General features: G+C 39.1%; 1 protein-coding gene across 7 annotated transcripts in view; it reads right to left on the bottom strand.

Moving 5' to 3' along the window:
* SP140L (SP140 nuclear body protein like) overlaps positions 1-21514 on the bottom strand; it is a 66003-nt gene that overhangs the window by 12464 nt on the left and 32025 nt on the right. For all 7 annotated transcript variants that reach the window (XM_026454927.1, XM_026454929.1, XM_026454930.1 and 4 more), the window contains exons 5-11: positions 21340-21423; positions 19506-19622; positions 18821-18874; positions 7480-7545; positions 5738-5818; positions 2347-2421; positions 956-1060 (exon numbers count right to left, since the gene is read on the bottom strand). In XM_026454927.1, coding sequence (XP_026310712.1) covers positions 956-1060; positions 2347-2421; positions 5738-5818; positions 7480-7545; positions 18821-18874; positions 19506-19622; positions 21340-21423 — 582 coding nt within the window. The remainder of the gene's footprint in view (positions 1-955; positions 1061-2346; positions 2422-5737; positions 5819-7479; positions 7546-18820; positions 18875-19505; positions 19623-21339; positions 21424-21514) is intronic.

Below are 21514 nucleotides of genomic sequence, written 5' to 3'. Positions count from 1 at the left end.
TCCATTTGTAGAAAATGCCTAGAATAAACAAATCTATAGAGCAGAAAATAGATGAGCAGCTGCTTAGGGCTGGGCATTGGGGCGAGGTAGAAATGGGCATTGACTGCTAATTGACATGGGGTTTTCTTTAGTGAAGGACAAATTGTTCTAAAATGAGATGATAATAATGGCTGTACAATCCTGTGAAAACACAAAAACAATCATTGATTGGTATACTCTAAGTGGTGAGTTACATGATATGTGAACTGTATTTCAGTTAAGCTGTTTAAAAAAAGTCACAATGAAAACATTTATATTAATTAGTGCTCAAAGAACCAAATTAAGAGAGGTCTGAGATGAAGGCCATTCTGATAGATGATTTTGACAAAGTTTTATAATTTTCAATTGCGAAATATTTTACGTTAATTTGTAAATTAATTCTCACAGCTACATCATGAGGTAGGTTTTTCATTATTGTTCCCTCTCTTGGATGAGAACTTTCACATTCAGAAAGGTCCCCTTCTCTATTCAGAATGGAACAGTCACCCCTGCACAGCCAAGGCTGGAGCTCAGGCTTCCTAATGTTAAAGCCTGTGATTATCACCCTAAGCCAAGCACCCTGCCCTGGTGATGGCACTCCAGAAGGGAGAGAGAATGTGAAGGTCAAGGATGAGGGCCTCTTCCCTTTTCTGTCTGATTCAAAGTAAAATACATGACATTTTCCATCTGTGAACTGACGTTCCTGCACTTCTCTTTGGTTCTTTGGGCAACCCCTGGACACTCCATGTGCGAGTCAGCATCTAATGGGTGCGATTTCTTAAAGTCTGAAAATGTCATCTTAGAAATCCCTTCCTCCTTCCCTCAAGCCAAACTGGGGCCAAACTCCTTGAATGATGTGTAATTCACATGATAATTCCCCACTACTTGTGATGCCTTCAGATACGAGCCGCAAATTAAAGAAGACCATGAAACTCACCTTGCTTCAATTTCTCCTTATGTAAAATTCCCTTCACCCCACCACAGGTCACCGGAAGCAAAGGAGCCTGAAAATCCACAGTTTCATCTTTGTGCTTTCTTGAAGCTGAAAGAGAGGATTTCTTCATCATGTCTCACTTTGCAAAGGCACATCCCCCTTCCCCACTGAGGTAAATCCTACAAAGGCACAAAGACTACTTAAGAAATTCTATTGCATAAATCTCTAGAGTTTCAAAGTCTTTCTTCCAAGTGGCACTTTTTATACATAACTACACAATGTGGGCCCCAATTTCACCTTTCAAATGTCACACGAAATATTGGAGAAATTAGACTTCAGTAAAACCGTTTTAACTTCCAATGTAGTAAGCTCCACTGATTCTTATATGACAATGAAACATACAGTTGTTGTCATTGGTTTGATGGGTGCTCTCCAGCTATGCTGTTTTGCTGCAGTTAGGTAGCCAGAGATGAAGCCGGAGACTATAATCAGTCTCCCATTTGAGCACTGACGGGTCAAGGAGGGAGAGACTAATGATGAGATAACCTAATGGAGACGGCGCCTGCCTTCTACTTTTATTCTCTGCTTTGCTCCATTTTCACCTCCTATCATCTCCACAGCTGAGAAAGGAACTCAGGGAGCTCTAGAATAATCGGAAAATTGTACTGAGCAGGGAGTGGGGAACTGGGAACCTGATACCACAGAAGTAGGTGTGAAAGGTTTTCAAAGAAAAACTCCAGGAGGATGAGCAGCGAATCCTGCCCTTCCAAACAGAGGACTGGAGGCCATGATGGGCAGGGGGAGCAGCCCTTGGTCCTGAGGCTGGTTTTGAAAAGGGCAGACTATTTAGACTGAGATGGACTAATAAGAAGGGTGGTTGACCTAATTCACCCTCTAGCTTCCCAGATGAGGAAACCAAAGCAAAGAAGGCCAAGTGGTCAGCACAAGACCACACAGTCAAAGATTAAAAAAAAAAAAAAAAAAAAAAAAAGCCAAAAAGCCTCAGGACACAGATCTCTAACCACAACTCTGGTTCAACCTTAGTGTGCAACCTGTGGTGTTCTGTGTAGCCAGAGGAAGGTCAGTTAAATCACTTATGGGTTATACCCTTTATACAGCAATGGTCTATCTTCAGCCTTGAAATTTATCATTTCAGGGGAAGTAGCACTTTAGTGGCCCCTGAGCCCCCGGGGTCTGATTGTAGATCAATCACCAACTTACTTCCTTCTTTCCTTGACACCTTTTGGAAAATGACTTAATAGGATACATTTCTCCATAGTTAGTACAGCTTCATAAAACAATTAAGGAAATAGGTTTATTACTGAAAATACAGCATAAAGCACAGGAAATTAGATGTTTAGTTATTGAAAGTACATTCCTCTTTTCTTTTTTACCTCTCGATCGGACCCTTTTCTGTGGAGCTCTGTCACTGTAAGTGAAGCGGGTTCCAGGTTTGCTTCTCTTACTCCCTGAGAAAATAGAATAATATAATCACAGTTACAAACGAGCATCTGTATTAAACATACTGCTGCTTTTCAAAAATTCCATTTAAATGTAACTTTCCAAAAGCCAGTTTAATGTATAAATAAAAAGATTTAAACCTTAGCCTTTAAGGTATGAAGAATTAGATAGCTAATATTAGGTTTACTTTATATTTCATTTTCCTATTCTTATATTAGGAAAAAAACTAATTGAAATCAGTATTCCACGTATATCTCAAGCAACAGTATAAATACTTCATTCCATATTTTGAAGGTTCATTTCATGTTTTGAAGGTTCATTTCATATTTTGAAGGTTCTTTTCATATTTCATTTCAAATATATATATTTGAAAAATATATATGGCATATAATACATGTTAAACACTTACATATCCACTAATTTATTTAATCTTTGCAAGATCAAAATGATGATTACTGTCATTACAGAGACTAAAATATTCAGAGAAAATTGAGACAAAACTACAAAATTAAGTGAAGGCATTTGGGTTTCTCTTAGCAGAGACAAAAATAAATGGCAGTTCTGTGAGTTAAAGGAAACCCTATTAGGTGTTCCATAGGTGAGATGTATGCTGCACATACCACATGGAGGGAAGATATTCGTACATTTGTGCTGAAAGTAAGAGTAAATGTGACCAGGGCTTTGTCCACATGGCTTTGGAAAAAAGAAATATTAGAATCTAAGAAACGAATCAGAAGAAAGTTAACCATGAGGAATGGGTAGAATTGAGACTTTCACAGCCTTCATTCCAAATGGTAATTAAGGATTGACATGGCAGACGCTGCAGCCGACGAGGTTCTCCTGTGTGCACGTTAATTGGCTGTGGGTGAGCATCTCAACGTTTACTATCATTCAAATGTGTTTTATTTTCCGAGGCAGGAAAGCAAAATGTTCCTTCCTTCTTGTGTTGAATGTCCACCATCAAATGACCACCATCTGGGGGTGCTGGTCAGGGTCATGTAGACCCCGTGGAGAAATATTTTCCAACCTACTTATTCCTAAGTGCTCTAAACTCTAAGCATATTATGAGCATATTAGGCCAGCAAAGTGGAAAAGACCAATCAGACCCAACGTGGACCTATGGCTTGGTAATATAATTCCACTTTCTGGTCTTTAGACTACACACTTACTGATGAGGTTTTTACCCATTTAAGACCCAAATGGCCCAAGAGACTAATATTGATAATTACAGACATCTTATCCCAAGATCAAACAAGTTTCATACTTACAAGTTGTCATCCTGTTAATATTTAACCAAGATAATAGGTGCTCAAAGAAGAGCTTTAGGAGAGTTTAATAAACTTGTATAGGGAGGTAGGAGGCTTGTATAGTAACAGCCAAGGGCTAAGAAAAACTACTAAAGAGGTGGAAATGTGGTTCTCCATGAGGCATACTAATCTTTTTGCTCCATCTTGCTGCCTGCCTCTGGAAGATGAGGTTTCCAGGCAATAGAACATCAGCCACACGGGTGTGGCTCTCTGAGAAGCTCTCCTCCCCTCTTCTCCCACGAAAGATGCCAAGGGGACTCTGGAAGGCCAGGACATCTCCAGGTCTCTCCTCTTCACTGCTTCATTCCTCCCTCCTCTCTGAGGGTCCATGCTCACCATACAGTGAGAATAGATCCAGATGTTATATTCTTGCTGCTCTTTTCCCTCCTATACTCCAGCCAGGCTTGGCACTAGAGCTCTGGCCACAACCTTGGACAGTCCAGCTAATACAGAGTTATTTCTTCTTTTCTCTCTCTCTGTTTCTGTCTGGTTACATCTTTTCTGGGACTAGTGGGTGTGTCAGATTTAGCTTTCATTACATTTGTTTAGGCCTCATATTTTTAGGGAGAAAAAGGAAACACCATGAAGTCTACTCTAGTCTATGGAGCTCTTGGTACAGAACAATCTGGAGCTTAAATACAGCAAATTCATAATACAGCACTACTGTGTTTTGCTCTCAGAATCGAGTGGCTGCATAAGGCAGGATTCAAATATTATTGTGTCAAATATTATTGTGTTAAATAGCTGTAATACCCATTTAACAACACTGAAACCCTATCACAAGCCCTAATAAATACTATGGTGGCCAGAATATAATTTAAAGTTATTTTAAAATAATTGTTATGGTTGGTGTTAATTAGCCTCTAGAAAGAAGCATGACAGAGTTTTCAATTTCCTCCTGCTTTCTCAAAATTTCACTTCAAGTCTCAACAGTTGGGAACCATCCAGTAAGTACCAAGTAGAATGACCAATTGTCCCGGTCTGTCCAGGACAAAGGGGGCGCCCAGGACATGAGAGTTCCACTGGCAAAACTGAGAAAGTCCCAAGCAAGTAGGTTGAGTTGATCACCCAAGTTTCAAGCACCCACATCCTAAGACAATGCACCAGTCCACCTATGCGACCATAGAAAGAGTTGGTGGAACTGATGATGCCAGGTTCAACCCTTCACTCACATCCAGGTTGTAGAAGTAAACCTCTATTTCTTTCAAAATAAGTCAAGCTGTGATGCCTGACCCCTCCCCTTCCCTTGCGGGGGAGTTGATGAAAGCATCTCATGGAAGAAAGAGCTAGTGATTGTGCATCAACCACTTGCAACGTCATTTCACAGCTGCACCTGTCAGGCAAGACACTTCCACACTCCGATCTCACCCCTCTCTCTCACCTACCCGGTCCTGGATGGGACCAAGCCAACAGCTATGGAGTGGGGGTAGGGCCAAGAGAGAATAAGAGAAGACACTGACCATGTCACCCCCAACTACACATGTTCCAGACTAAGGCTTGCCCAGGCTAAAGGAGGGAAGGTGCTTTAAATGCTGTACACTGGGGAGGACACTGGAGTTTTAATACTTGGTCAGAAAGACTCTCAACTACTGAAAGGAGACTCTTATTGTGAAAAGGGAGCAGGAAAGTGACAGGGCTTGCTCAGGACAGGAAATAACTCATCTAGAAAGAGGACTTGAAAGGGCAGTGAGAGAATAAACCTGTATTCTGCTTACAATTTACCAGGTCTAGCCATTTGCATTAGCCAATGATTTAAGGCAAAGGAATTTCCAGGAAAATCAGATAAAACACAGAGGAAAACAACTTTAGAACCTAGAGAGATAAGATCTATGATATGAATACAATCAACTTACAACCCTGGCTTCTAATGGGTTTGCTTTTTTTTTTTTAGATTTCACAGCTCTGAAATTGACTAAGTTTGACCAGTAAACAATAAAGGTTCTAGGCTCCTCAAAACCTCAACAATATTTGCATTGACCTGAAGGGCAAATGAAAAGTGGTACAAACTTTATCTTACCACTGATCTTGGAAAGGCCTTGCAGATTCACTTTTGCCTTCTCTTCCTTAGGGACCAGCTGGCCACCGCCTTTGCTGTTATCTGGGGATAGGCAGGGGAAAATGTATTAATAGAACTGGGCAGAACGACAGCTGTCAGGCTGGACCAAACTCAAGTGAGGGAGTCCTGGGTTTCTTAAGACACTCAGACAAGGAACCTCAAGCAGGTGTCCAGAGCATCTTCTGCTTTTGGGAGTGTCGACTTCTAAATTACACACAGGATTTAATTGTACATTGAAGTCTCTTAGAATTTGTTAGGATAATACACAGAGACTTAAATGAAAATGTTATAATGACTCAGTCCAAATAATTTTTTAATTTGAAAACACTCATTCTTGTTTTTTGTTTGTTTGTTTGTTTTGTTTTTTAGAGACAGTCTTTCTCTGTCTCCCAGACTGGAGTGCAGTGGCACAATTTTGACTCACTGCAACCTCTGCCTTTCAGGTTCAAGTGATTCTCATGCCTCAGCCTCCCGAGTAGCTGGGATTACAGATGCCTGCCACTGCATCCAGCAAATTTTTGTATTTTTAGTAGAGACGGAGTTTCACCATGTTGACCAGGCTGGTCTCGAACTCCAACCTCAAGTGATCCATCCACCTCAGCCTCCTGAAGTGTTGGGATTACAGTCATGAGCCACCAGGCGCAGCTGAAAACACCCATTCTTAAAATAAATGCAACCACTTGTTTTTCTTTCCAAACAAAAATGTACATCCACAAACCAGGCAGACACTTAAACTGGCAAGAACAGAACAGAAGATATATAGATTGGTGAAAATGAACAATTTTCAATAGGACTCTAAAATCTTACTATATAGATCCACTGATTCAAAACTGAGCATCATTTGGAAAATAAGACCTAGTTTTCATTGACTAGGAGAAAGGAAATCCTTAGACCATAACTAAAATAAATAATATATATAATTATGGAAAATTCAGAAAATAAAATGGTCTAAAACATCATCATCTGGAGAGAGCCACAGATGAGGATGGCTATCTCCAGATGGTGATTTGTTCAAAAATATTCCCTTAGGTTTTTCTTTTGGCATATATTACCTTTTAAAGAACACTTTTTCATTATAAAGTTTGAATATTTTAAAAATTTTAATACAGACTGGTACATTTAAATACCACAAATAAAAATATAAACATCACCTCTATTATACTGACTAAATGTAACCACTGCATATATCTTTATAAATGAACTGCCATTGATTTTTCTATAGCTTTATGTCTCTTTATACACACAGATAAATAATTACATATATCTATGTAAGGATTGATAGATACATAAAAACACACTTTCACAAGTATAAATTTCACATAAAATGTGGTTGCATATATATGTATATATATATTTTACAGGTGCACACACATACACATACACCTTGCTTTCTTCATTTAGCCCTCTTAAGAACATTTTTCCAAATTAATAAAAATTTCTTGAGCTACTAACAAAAGCCATGCTGAGGATGATAAGACCTCCCTATTAACTGTGGGCCTCTGGACTATTACATGCATGAGAAACCATTTTGTTGAAGCCATTGCATTCTCAGGCCTCTTTGTCACAGCCTGTTAGTCTACACCCTAACTGATACAGGAGGTACAGAGCTCTCCTGGCCCTCGGGAACTACAGGCCTTCAAGAATACAATGGGCAGTGCCCTAATAAACTCAAAAGCTGTAACGACTTCACTTTGCCTACTTACCATTTTGTTGGATTTTTTTCTGCATTCTGCTTTTTATTCTGGTCCAGGAGTGCCCCTTCTTTCTTTCTTCAAACAAAAGAGAATAAATTTAATTATGCAGAGGCATAAATATAATTCTCTGAGCTTTATATGCTAGTAGTATACAAGATTTTTTTTCATACTTTGGTCCACAAGAATGGGGCAAAATTCTTTATGATCTGTGTAGTAGTGTGGCAGTTGAGTACAGAATTCTATTTTAATTCTGCATGAGCCTTGTGGATCACAGGCTTGGGAGACTATAGGAGATGACTTTCCTTTGAAACAAAATTTTTAATGGAATTAACTCTTGCTGGCACCTTAGAGTGAATGATAACTGCTGTTCCATGTTCCTTTTTCAAGTGTTTGTTGAGTAAATGCAAATGTGCAATGAGAAGGCATCCTCCTTGAAGCTGATGATGTTAGAGATAATATTCTGTATTGGAAGTTGGGAGATATTCTGAACTCTGATGTAGTGAGTTTTCATTATGTAATTACATAATCATTATAGAATCCCTATACAACTTCATTAAATAATCTCAGCAGTGCCTCCACACTGTCAGCCCTTCTTCGGGCTGCAGAGCAGCTGACTCCAGGAACACTGTTGTGATCCCAGAAACTCATTAGTGTCATGAATCTGGCTGTCTGGACCATTTGCAGTCTGATGTGCCCTTTATCAGAAAAGTGACTCCACAGTGCACTGACTTTCTGACTGTCCCTCATCTCCTCCTGTCCACACACCATGAGAGGTTCACTGAAGGAAGCAGCCCCCAGAAAGGGATCATCTCCTTCCTGGGCAGTGACCAGGACAAAAGTGTGGGGTATTGCAAGTGTTCTGTAGACCTATCGTGAAGATTCAGGATTCTGTTGTGACCATTCCTAGGGATGACACCTCATTCTTTTCCCTAGAAGCCTGGTGGGCACAGCCTTCTGAGTGCCCAGGGGATTCAGATTTCACTCCAGACACAGCTAATGAAAATGCTTTTGCTCTACTTGTATCTGATTTTGTGGATGGAAGGTCTAAGTGAGAAAAGGAGATGATTAGGAGAGAAAGATGAAGGTGCAGCCACCGGAATGGTACAGATGAATTTTGCAGCAATGAAGCAAGAGCAAAAATCCCGACATCTAAGGCAGGAACACCTGCAACCCCAGGAGGCAGGGAGGAAGCAGGAGCATTGGTGATATCTGTCTTTCAGAACTACCCTGAATCCTTTGTCCAGAAGGAAAACACCTGCTCCAGTGCTCCCGCCTCTGAGAATGCTGAGTCAGCTTCTCCGCACCAGTCATGAGACAGCAGAGGCTGGGCCCAGGTTCTGAGGTCCAACATAGAATCCTCCAGACATTGTCCCTACCCCTGTTTTCAGTCATTTGTTGGGGCGGGTCGGGGGGCGACTGTTACCTGGTTGGTGTCATGGACAAAAAGGATAGAGTGGAAAGACTGTCCTCAAACAGTACCCCCACATGCCCACCCTCTCCCCACCCCCACACACAAACAAATCAAGGACTGGACACAATGAACAGAACTGGGATCCCCAAGGCTTACAGTCATCCAAGAGTCACGTGGGAGGCACTGTTTACCTTCCCCCTGACAAATGTACATCCTACTCAGGGAAGCTCAACAATTGTAAACACTTCCCTTCTTTGAGCACCTTGTGTGCTCTGGGGACTGTGCTTCTTGTATGAAAGCCAGGCATTAACTGGCTTCCCTCACGTAAGGTGACTTGTACCTTAGAGGTGGTCAGCTGGTCATAAGAGACCTAAAGACCTAAAACATTCACGGTTTATGAAATGTGTGTGTGTGTATGTGTGTGTAGAGACAGGGTTCCACTATCTTGCCCAGGCTTGTTTTTGGTTGTTTTGCTTGTTTTTGGACTCCTGGCCTCAAGTGATCCTTCTGCCTTGGTGTCCCAAAGTGCTGAGATAGCATGAGTGAGCCAGTGCACCTACATTTGCAATTTGCTCCTACAACATTTAGCAAATCAAATGTATCTGGACCCATGGGTCAAATTAATTAAAGTGGCTGATGGGGCAGTGTCTTCATGAGGAAATTTACCAGAAGCAAAAATGTGGGAAGAATTTGTTGAGAAGCTATTCTCATTGGCATTTCTGTACTCATGGTGTCAGGGTACAACTTCAAGGATGTTAGAATAGCAAGCAGCCTTGGAAGCCAGAGATCATGTAGCCTCCAGATTACAGGGCAAATTTATTCCCTGACCAGTATAAAGTGGAGAACATCTCCCTCCTTAGAAATTTTCCAGAGGAGATGTCCCCAGAAGAGAGTTGCTTAAATTCCAGCTAAAAAGATAATATCTCCCTCAAAGGTAAGGTTTGGGCAGGTTTGCTAGCAGTCCCCGAGCTAGCAAATCCCATGGGTTTCCTCAGTGAAGCATTCCTCCACTGCAGCACACACTTGTGAGTGCAGCATCCACCTGCACCATCCTTTTCATGGGTCCTGAGGGGAAAGAACTGATACATCTACTCTATATCGCAGCAATTTTGCTTCTAGGTATTTAGATAAGAGATATGAAAAAACAGAAAGACTTCTACAAGAATGTGCTGAGGAGAGTTTTTATAATAGCAAAAAACCGAAAATACTCGAGGTGACGATCATCAGGAGAATTATAAACAAAATTCAGTATATTCAGACAATGGACACTACTTAGCAATGAAAAGGAACAAATTACTGATACATCCAATGATACGGATGAATCTCAAAAACATGCTGAGTGAAATAAATCTCACAAGAAAGAGAACATGCTGTAAAACCTTATTTATATAAAGTTTTTTTTAAAAAACCCAAATTATGTTATCATGGAAAAACAAAGAGCAGTGATTGCCCTGATGGGTAGTGGGTAGAGATATAACAGAAAGGACATAAGGAAACTTTCCATGGTGATGATCATGTTCTGTATCTTGGTAAACATTTTGATGGTACAGAAAAATGTGGTTATAAGAACTCATCAAATGGTACTCTTCATACTTGTGCATTTCATTATAAATTTTATCTTATAAAAGAATTGTAGTTAATGATATGCAGGCAGAAGTATTTGAGGGGGAAGGGTGCAGATGTCTGCAACCTTGAAATGTTTCAAACTTGACCATGGGTTATGGAGTGGATAAAAAAATGTATATCTGGATAGTGATACGGTTTGTCTGTGTCCCCACTCGAATCTCATCTTAAATTGTAGCTCCCGTAATTTTCACGTGTTGTGGGAGGGACCCAGTGGGAGATAAAATTGAATCATGGGGGCGGCTTCCCCCATACTGTTCTCATGGTAGTGAACAAGTCTCACAAGATCTGATGGTTTTATAAAGGAAACCCCTTTCCCTTGGTTTTCACTCTCTCTTTGCCTGCTGCCACGTAAGATGTGCCTTTCACCTTCCGCCATGATTGTGAAGCCTCCCCAGTCACATGGAACTGTGAGTCCATTAAACTTCCTTTATTTTTCCTTATAAATTACCCAGTCTTGGGTATGTCTTTATTAGCAGTGTGAAAATGGGCTAATACAGATAGAAAAGTGATAAAGCAGGAATGATACAATGTTAATTGTGAATCTATATGAAAGTATATTGATGTTTAGTATACAATTCTCCCAAGTCTTCTGCGTGCTTAAAATTTTCCTGTTTAAATATTGGGGAAAAAAGCTTTTAGAGAGAAAGGACAGAATATTAAACAAGAAGTTACAGTTACGATAAAAGAATGATTTTTTATTAGCCATACTATAGATTCCAGAAGACAATGTAGTGATCACTTTTACTATACTGAGAATAAATAAATATCAACCCAGAATTTTTAACCTAGCTAAAAATTTCTATCAAAAAAAGACAAATTTGTACATACAACACTTAGAGAATTTACCACTTAGAGATTACTCTCTGGAAAAAACAAATAATTTAGCTCAGCTAGACAAAAAGTGAAACCAAAGAAAAATAACAATGGTGAGTGTGTAAAATGATTTTAAAAAACTGATTTAAGTAAATATCAACTGCAAAAATAATAGTTTCAAAATTTATAGTTAAACATTAAATATTAAACAACAATAGGCAAATGGTAGAGATAGGGTATTAAATTTGTAGTGAAACCATTACAAGATCCTTGTCATCTTTGGTGATTGGGGCACGATTAATAAGATTACAGAAATTTTGTCTTTAATTTCCAAACCAGCAGGGAGAAAGGGAGAATATAGAATATTATATCAATCCATCAGAAAGCAGGAAAGAGACACAAAAAACACAAATTAAGAATGGTCAACACTACCATAGAAGATATAGGTCCATATATATCTGGAATCACAATAAATAAAAACAAATAAAAAATCATTAAAAAGCTAAGATTATCAGATAAAATTGCAAAAGCTAAGAGCTGTTACAAGAGACATAAAACAAAGCTGCACAAGATGGCTTAACATAGAGTGAAAAATATGAAAAAAGCATAAAGTTTGTATAACAACATTAGCACTTGGCAAAAGAGATTTTAAGGCAAAAGCATTAATAAGGATAAAGCAGAATGCTGTCTAATGATAAAAGAAATCCACTAAGAAGTTATAAAGTCATTAATAGCCTCAGAATATTTAAAGTAAAGGAACAAAATACGGAGGAATTGGCAAATATACAACCATGTGTGAGAATTTAACATGTTTCTATACAAATTTGGTGGAGGAAATAAATTACTATGAACCCAAATTTAAACAACAAAGTTGTGCTTGATAAAGATATGCATGGAATGAAGCCAGAACCAACAGATAGTTCACATGTACATTATTCTGAATTGGCATAGAACATTTACAAATAATGACTGCACATTAGGATGCAAAGGAACATTCCACAAATTTTAAATAATTGACAAGGTCAATTCTTCATACGGTTTTCCAGATATCTACTTTCCACTCCTGATCAACTAATAGAATACCTCCAAGGCTGCAGACATCAATATTTCCAGAGAAAAACCATAGTTCATAACCTCCCTTACACCTGACAGGGCCACCAGTTTAAGATCTGACCACTAAGATGAGAGCAGAATATTGTTGTAGGAGGAGAGGAGTTCTGGGGAAAACTTCTTGCAAAAGTAATAGGCCTCTAGGGAAGATAATTTTGCTTTTCACCCTTTCTCCTTCTGATGGCCTAGAACATGGACATTATGGCTGGAGCTTAGCAAGCACCTTGGACAATGATGTAATCTTGAGAGTAGCTGAGCTGCAAGATAGAAGAATCTTCAAAATGCACGGGCCTGAAATAGACAAAACAATTCTGAAAAAGAAAAACAAAACTGGAGGCCTTACACTACCTGATTTCAGGATTTGTAAAACTGCAGTAATCAAGATGGTGTATTGGCATAAAAATAGACATACAGATAAATGGAACAGAAAAAAGTCAAGTAATAGACCTAAACATATATGGCCAACTGACTTTCAACAAGGATGTCAAAGTAACTAATTCAATGCAGAAAGGATACTCTTTTCAACAAATTATGCCGGAATGATTGAATATACATATGCAAAGAAAGAAAGGAAATCAATCTTTAGCAAACTATATGCAAAAACTAACCCAAAATGGGTTATAGACCTAAATGTAGGTGCTAACATCATAAAACTTGAAGAAAACATAGGTTCTTGAGTTAGGAAAAGACTCCTTAAATAGGACCTCAAAATCACAGATTATAAAGGAAAAAATGGTAAATGTAAACTTTATAAAAAATTTAAAGTTTTTCTAACACTATTAATTATTGGTGAGTATGTGGAGCAATGAGAAGTTTCACGCATTACTGGTGGGAATGCAAGAGGGCATCATCATTTTGAAAAACATTTTGGCAGAGTCTTAAAATACTGAACATATATGTATGTTCATATGACCCAAGAGCACCACTCCTGGGCATTCACCCCATGGAATAAAAGATGCCCAACCCAAAGATTTGTGTTCAGATGTTCCTATCAGCTTTATTTGTAATAGCTGAAACAGGAAACACCTCAATGGCTATCAACAGGTGAATAAACCATCTGTAATGTATTCACATAAAGAAACACTTCTCAGCGATGAAAAATAGAGTAACTATGAACACACAGAATAACACGGATGTATCTCAAAAGCATCATGTTAAGTGAAAGGGGCTAAACATAAGTAAATTCAATACTGTATGAATTCATTTATATGAAACTCCAGAAAAGACAAAACTAGAGTGATGTAAACAGATCAGCACTTAAAAAACCCTGGTCGAGGGGTTGTACATGCCTGTATTCCCACTTACTTTGGAATCTGAGGCATGAGGATCACTTGAGCCCAGGAGTTTGAGGCTATCCTGGACAACGTAGTGAGGACTCATTTCTTAAAAAACAAATGAACAGAAAACAGATAACTGTTGTCAAGAATCAGAGAGAGGTGAGAAGAACACAAGTGATCTTTTACATGTCATGATTGTGGAGGTATTTATATAACTGCACATTTGTTAAAACAAATTCAGTTATACCTTAAGGTGATGAATTTGTTTTATATATAGCTCCAGAAAGCAGATAAGAAAAATGAAAATGTGGCACATTTACATGAAGAAAATCCTATTGTTGATGCCCTTATCAAAGATTACTTGAACATACATTCATGAGTTTATTTCTGGGTTCCCTATTCTATTCCATTGGTTTATGTGTGTTTTTATGCCAGTACCGTTTTGATTACTTTTGCTTTGTAATATAGTTTAAAATACAGTGTGATGCCTCCAGCTTTGCTCCTTTTTTTCAAGATTACTTTCACTATTTGAGTCTTTTATGGTTCTATACAAATTTTAGGATTCCTTTTTCCTATTTCTGTGAAAAATGTCATTGAAATTTTGATAGAGATTTCATTGACTATCCAGATCACTTTGGGTAGTATGGACGTTTTAACAATATTCTTCCAGTTTATGAACATGAGATTTATTTGTATCTTTTTCAGTTTCTTTCATCAGTGTCATAGTTGTCAGTGTGCAAATATTTCACCTCTGGTTAAATTTGTTCCCATTTTATTCTTTTTGTTGCTATTGTAAATGGGATTGTTTTCTTAGTTTCTTTTTTGGATAGTTCATTGTTAGTGCATAGAAACACAACTGATCTTTAAATCTTGCAACTGTACCGAATTCATTTATTAGTTCCAACAGTTTTTTGGTGGAGTCTATAGGGTTTTCTACATAGAAGATAATGTCACAGAAACAGAGACAATTTAACTACTTTCCAATTTGGACGACTTTTTTTTCTTGCCTAATTGCTCTGACTAGGACTTCCAGCAGTATGATAAATACAAATGTCAAGAAGGGGCACTTGATTTTGACAAGGATGCCAAGAATAAATAATGGAGAAAAGATGGCCTCTTCAATAAATGGTGCTAAGAAAACTGAATATCCACAAGCAAAAGAATGAAATTAGATATTTGGCTTACATCATATACAACAATTAACTCCAAATAGATTAAAAGCTTAAATGTCACACATGAAACCATAAAATTCAAGGAAGAAAACAGGGAAAAAGCTCCTTGTTATTGGTCTGGGCAATTATTTTTTAGATAAGACACCAGAAACACAGGCAACAAAAGCAAAAATAAGCAAGTGGAACTACATCAGACTAAAAAACTTTTGTACAGCAAAGGAAATAATTTTAAAAATGAAAAGGCATCCTATGGAACAGGAGAAAATATTTGCAAACCATGTGTTTGATAAGGGTTGCTGTCCAGAATATATAAGGAACTCACATAACTCAATAGCAAAAACAAAACAAAACCATGTCATAACCTGATTTAAAAATGGGGAAAGGATATGAATAAACATTTTCCCAAAAAAGACATAAATAGCCAATGGGTTATAAAAAAGCACTCAATATCACTAACCATCCATGAGAGAAATGTGACTCGAAACCATAATGAAACATCACCTCACACCTATTAGGATAGCTATTAACAAAACGGCAAGAGATAACAAGTACCGGTGAGGGTGTGGGGAAAAGGAACCCTTGTATGCTGTAAGTGGGAATGTAAATTGGTATAGCCATTATGGAAAAGAGGATGGAGGTTCCTCAAAAAATTAAAACTAGAAAAACATACCATTCAGAAATCTCACTTTGGGGTATGTATCCAAAGGAAATGAAACCAGTATCTCTAAGAGATATCTGCACTCCCGTGTTCATTGCAGCATAATTCACAGTAGTTAAGACATAGAAACAACCTAAGTCTCCATCAACAGATGAATGGATAAAGAAATGTGATAAGGCACAGATCTGTGTATACTGGAAAACATATATAAAATTGTATTTCAAATCATGAAGAAAAAGGTATTGGGGTTATATCTCTTAATCACCATCTCACATCATACACCAATAAATGAATTCCATGTGTGTTATAGATTTAAACATTAAAAAGTATTTCAAATATTCTATAAGCAAGTAAAAATGTTTTCAAATTATGAGGAGGATAATATATTTGTAAATTGTACACAAAACCTGGAAACCATAAATGAAAAGACTGACAGATATGATCAGATAAAAATTTCAAACGTCTTTGGGATAAAACATATAGGTATACCTTAGAAATATTGCACGTTTGGTTTCAGAACACTGCAATGAAGTGAATATTGCAATAAAGCAAGACACTCAATTTTTTGGTTTCCCAGTGCATATGAAAATCATGTTTATACTTTACTGTAGTCTATTAAGTATGCAATAGCATTATGTCTTAAAAAATCAATGGACAAACCTTAATTAAAAATACTTTATAGCTCAAAAAATGCTCACAATCATTTGAGCCTTCAGTGAGTCATAAATTCTTTGCTGGTAAAGGGTCTTGCCTGGGTGTTGATGGCTGCTGACTGATCAGGGTAGTGGTTGATAAAAGTTGAGGTGGATGTGACAATTTCTTAAAATAAGACAGTAATGAAGTTTGCTATGTTGATGGACTTCATGAAAGATTTCTCTGTAACATGTAAAGTTATTGATGCATTTTAGCACAGTAGATTCTCTCAAAACCTGTTGCTGCTTTATCAACTAATATATTCTAAATCCTTTGTTGTCATTTCAACAATGTTCACAGCATCTTTCCCAGGAGCAGATTCCATCTCAAGAAACCACTTTCTTTACTCATCCGTAATAAGCAACTCCTTATCCACTCATTTTTTTTTTTTTTTTTTTTTTTTTTGAGATGGAGTCTTGCTCTATCACCCAGGCTGGAGTGCAGTGGCACGATCTCAGCTCACTGCAACCTCCGCCTCCCGGGTTCACGCCATTCTCCTGCCTCAGCCTCCCGAGTAACTGGGACTACAGGCGCCTGCCACCACGCCCGGCTAATTTTTTGTATTTTTCGTAGAGATGGGGTTTCACCATGTTAGCCAGGATGGTCTCGATCTCCTGACCTCATGATCTGCCTGCCTCGGCCTCCCAAGTGCTGGGATTACAGGCTTGAGCCACCGCGCCCAGCCTGTCCACTCAGTTTTATGATGAGATCGCAACGATTCAGTCACATCATCAGACTCCACTTCTTTTTTTTTTTTTTTTTGAGATGGAGTCTCACTCTATCGCCAGGCTGGAGTGCAGTGGTGCAATCTCTGCTCAGTGTAACTTCCACCTCCCAGATTCAAGCAATTTTCCTGCCTCAGCCTCCTGACTAGCTGGGACTATAAGCACAAGCCACCACACTCAGCTAATTTTTGTATTTTTAGTAGAGACAGGGTTTTACCATGTTGGCTAGGTTGGTCTTGAACTCCTGACTTCAGGTGATCTGCCCGCTTTGGCCTCCCAAAGTGCTGGGATTACAGGTGTGAGCCACTGCAGCCTCCACTTCTAATTCTAGTTTTCTTGATATTTCCATCACATCTACAGTGACTTCCTCCACTGAAGTCTTAAACCCATCAAAGTCATCAATAAGGGTTGTAATCAACTTCTTCCAAATTCCTGCTAATGTTGATATTTTGACCTCCTCTCATGAATCGTGAATGTTCTTAATCACATGTGAAATGGTGAATCCTTTCCAGAAGGTTTCCAATCGACTTTGCCCAGATTCATCAGAGGAATCACTATGTATAGAGACAGCTATAGCATTACAACATGTATTTCTTAAATATTAAGACTTGCTAGTTGAAATTACTCTTTGATTCATGGGCTTGCAGAATGGATGTTGTGTTAGCAGACATGGAAATAACATGAATCACCTTGTACATCTCCACCAGAGCTCCTGGATGGCTACGTGCACTGTCAATGAACAGTGATATTTTGAAAGGAATCTTTTTTTCTGAGGAGTATGTCTCAACAGTGGGTTTAAAATATTCAGTAAACCATGCTGTAAACAGATGTGCTGTCATCTGGGCTTTATTCCAATTATATAGCACAGGCAGAGTAAACTTAGAACACTTCTTAAAGGCCCAAGGACTTTCAGAATGATGAATGAGCATTGGCTTCAAGTGAAAGTCACCTGCTCCATTAGCCTCTAACAAGAGACTCAGCCTGTCCCGTGGAGCTTTGAAGCCAGGCATTGACTTCTCCTCTCTAGCTATGACAGTTCTAGATAGAATCTTCTTTCAATGGAAGGCTGTTTAGTCTACACTGTAAATCTGTGGTTTAGTGTAGCCAGCTCCATCAATGACCTTAGCTAGAGCTTCTGGACAACCTGCTGAAGCTTCTACGTCAGCATTTGCTGCTTCGCCTTGCCCTTTAATGTTATGAGACAGCTTCTCTCCTTCAACCTCAGGAACCAACCTCTGTTACCTTCAAACTTTTCTTATGAAGCTTCCTATATCTCACAACCTTCAGAGAAGTGAAGAGAGTTAAGACCTTACTCTGGATTAGGCTTTGGCTTAAGGGAATCTGATTTGATCTTCTATCCAGACCACTCAAACTTTCTCCACATTAGGAATAAGACTGCTCTGCTTTGTCATTAAAGTGTTCACTGGAGTTGCACTTTTAATTTCCTTCAAGAACTTTTCCTTTGCATTCATAACTTGGCCAATTATTTGCTGCAAGAGGCCTAATTTTCAGTCTATCTCAACTTTTGACATAGCTTCCTCACTAAGCTTCATCATTTCTAGATTTTTATTTAAAGTGAGTACACATGACTCTTCCTTTAACGTGAGCACTTAGAGGCCGTTGTAGGGTTATTAAGTGACTTAACTTCCATTTTTTTCATCTAGGATTTTCCAATCACACTATTTAAAATTCTTCCAACCTCCTTCCACTGCCCAATCTCAAAGACATTTTTTGAGGAGGCCACCATTGTGTCTACCACAGTATTGCAAATAATAACAGATATAGTAACAATGACAATAAGAAAACTCTGGCATTAAAAACGTATTTGTAACACTGAAAGCAAGTAAATTCTTGTTTATTCTTACTTCTTTTCCTCTTGGGTTTTCCCAAAGTAGAGTTGTTTCCAATATCCACAGTATCTAGAAAATAACAAGTGGTGGTGAGGAAATAGAAATTAATAAATAAAAGTTACAGATTTTAGGACAATTCATACTATAGAAGGCGGGAGTTTATAAAGATGTTTGGATAGTCATTCCTCTCTTTCTTCTAGAGGAACCAAAAACCCACTAAACTGAGAACTATGAGTCTAGGATGGGCCCTGGGTCTTCTATCAAAAGTATAGTTTGGGGTAAGAGTAGATCTACAGTCTTCCCTCCTGACAATTAAGTACCTGGATTAGTTGTCTTTTGGGTGAGGCCTTTCTAAGATGTAGCAAAATGACACTATTATCTACCAGCAGAAGTTCACTGGGTTGTCTTGGGTTCCACGGAATATTGAGTGTCACTTAACATATTAATGTAATAAACAGGATAACTGCCACTTTAAAGAGCACTGTTTTATGATATCACCCATATGTAATCAACAGAGCCCATCCTGATAAATAAAACTTTATAACGATCTCTTGCTTCCCTGCAGTTTCCCAAAAGCTTGGGTGAAGCAAATGCAGAGAACAGGATTCTGGGCGGACTGGAGCACCTGCCTCCACTCTTCCCAGGGTCTGTGGGGGGCCCCCTGAGCCATCCCCATCCCACAGCCCTCAGGCAGCCTTACCCATTTTGCCACATGCTTGATCATTTTCCATCTTTGCTTCTGGGCTTTCTGGCACTTCTTCGGAGAAACCCGTGACATAGGAGCACTTCTCATCTTCACATGCTGGTTGCTCTGCTCCTGGGCCAAAATTGTGATTTATGAACTTTTAATTTGCCCCAATAACACTCTTTTCTGCACCCTGGTTGCTACCCGCTTCTCTATTTTTTCCTCTGAAATCTTCTTTCACTGCTCCTCCCTATATTTGACTCTTCCTTCAAGTCTCCCTTTTTACCCTCTTCTTTTTTTTCATTATCAGAACTCTGTTTCTGTTTTTATTATTATTATTTTTGAGACGGAGTCTCGCTCTGTCGCCCAGGCTGGAGTGCCGTGGCCGGATCTCAGTTCACTGCAAGCTCCGCCTCCCAAGTTCACGCCATTCTCCTGCCTCAGCCTCCCGGGTAGCTGGGACTACAGTTGCCCGCCACTCCGCCCGGCTAATTTTTTGTATTTTTAGTAGAGATGGGGTTTCACTGTGTTAGCCAGGATGGTCTCGATCTCCTGACCTTGTGACCTGCCCGTCTTGGCCTCCCAAAGTGCTGGGATTACAGGCTTGAGTCACCGTGCCTGGCCTGTTTTTATTATTTTTAAGTTATAATTACTTGGTACATCACATCATAGCAAGCTAGAAGCAAGCTCTTCTGATTCTCCTTCTTTGGTCATTTGGTAATCTTCTAGTTCACCAGAAACTAATGAGAAACAAGAGAGTTATTTAATTTTTATTATTGTATTTTATTATCTTTCAGTTATGTCAGTGAGAAGTGTGACACGGGTCTCACTGCCTAAAGCCGTTATGTTAGTAGGCCTTTATTCCTTTCTGGGGTCTGGAGAGGACAATCTATTTCCTTGTCTTTTCAGCTTCTAGAGGTCACACACATTCCTTGGGTGACCTCTAGACAGTGACCAGAGTTCCCAGTGCTGTGATGCTGCACACTAATATTCTGAGCTAAAATGAAGTGCTCTCTGGAAAAAAATACGCCTGCTCCTATAATCACGCCTGACACATAACAGAGTCATGCTCTCCCCATGTTTTGCACCTCCTTCTCCTTTTCTCTACTTTTATTTTTGTACCTGTAGTCCTGAGTAAAATAGAAAAATATTAAAAAGCTCTTATCATTCCAGAAACTACTAATGTTCTTTGAAAACAGAAGTGATGGAGGCTGCAGTGAGTGAGTCAAGATGGTGCCACTGCACTCCAGTCTGGGTGATAGAGACTCAGCCGCACTTCCTGTTATGCATAACAACCCCATTTCAACCAAGCCTGAGTTTATGTTAATGAGGTGACCTTTGGAAATCCCTTTAGGATGGGGTTCACAGTTCTGCAGGGAATTGGAGATGGTTGGTGTGGGGAGATTTTCCATGTTTGGCATCAAAAATGTTGAGAATGTAAGAGTACAGATAAAACAGGAGCTTTTCTTCCCCCAAGGGTCTCCTCTTTGATGTTGACCATGGGCCATGAGCTGTGGTTCTCAACACTTCACAGCTTCATACTGACCTCCTACAGGGACATTTCTAAATCACAGTTACTTCTAGGTAGTTAGCATCTGTAAATCTGGCCTACTGACACACTTGGCTCTGATTCCTTCATGGTTGTTGAGCCAACTATGTCTTGTTTTGGCCACTTCTCCAGGACCCGACATCTGGGTAGGAGCTCATACAACCCCCTCCTTGACTTCTCCATGGTCCTTCCTCATGTCTTCCCTGATTCACAGTTTCCCCTCAGAACCTTGAGCCCTCACCTCGCTTGTCTCCTTTTCCTCTTAGCAATGAGAAACAGTTTTTATTCTGTCATTTTTACCTTGTTCAAGACTTAGTTGGATGTCAGGCCTCTCCTCCCTTTCTTTTCGATCACTTTCTTGGAAAAACAATTTGTCTTGGATTGCTGAAGAGTGGGAGAGAGAAGAAAGCAATTGAAGATCTGTGAGAACCAGGGACAACATCTGGAAATTGGCTTTTAGGAATTTCCAGCATTC

This window comes from Piliocolobus tephrosceles, chromosome 11 (genome assembly GCF_002776525.5).
Source record: "Piliocolobus tephrosceles isolate RC106 chromosome 11, ASM277652v3, whole genome shotgun sequence".
In the NCBI taxonomy this organism is placed as follows: domain Eukaryota; kingdom Metazoa; phylum Chordata; class Mammalia; order Primates; family Cercopithecidae; genus Piliocolobus; species Piliocolobus tephrosceles.
The sequence above is the reverse complement of the archived record's forward strand: the minus strand, read 5'-3'. Positions and strand labels throughout refer to the sequence as shown.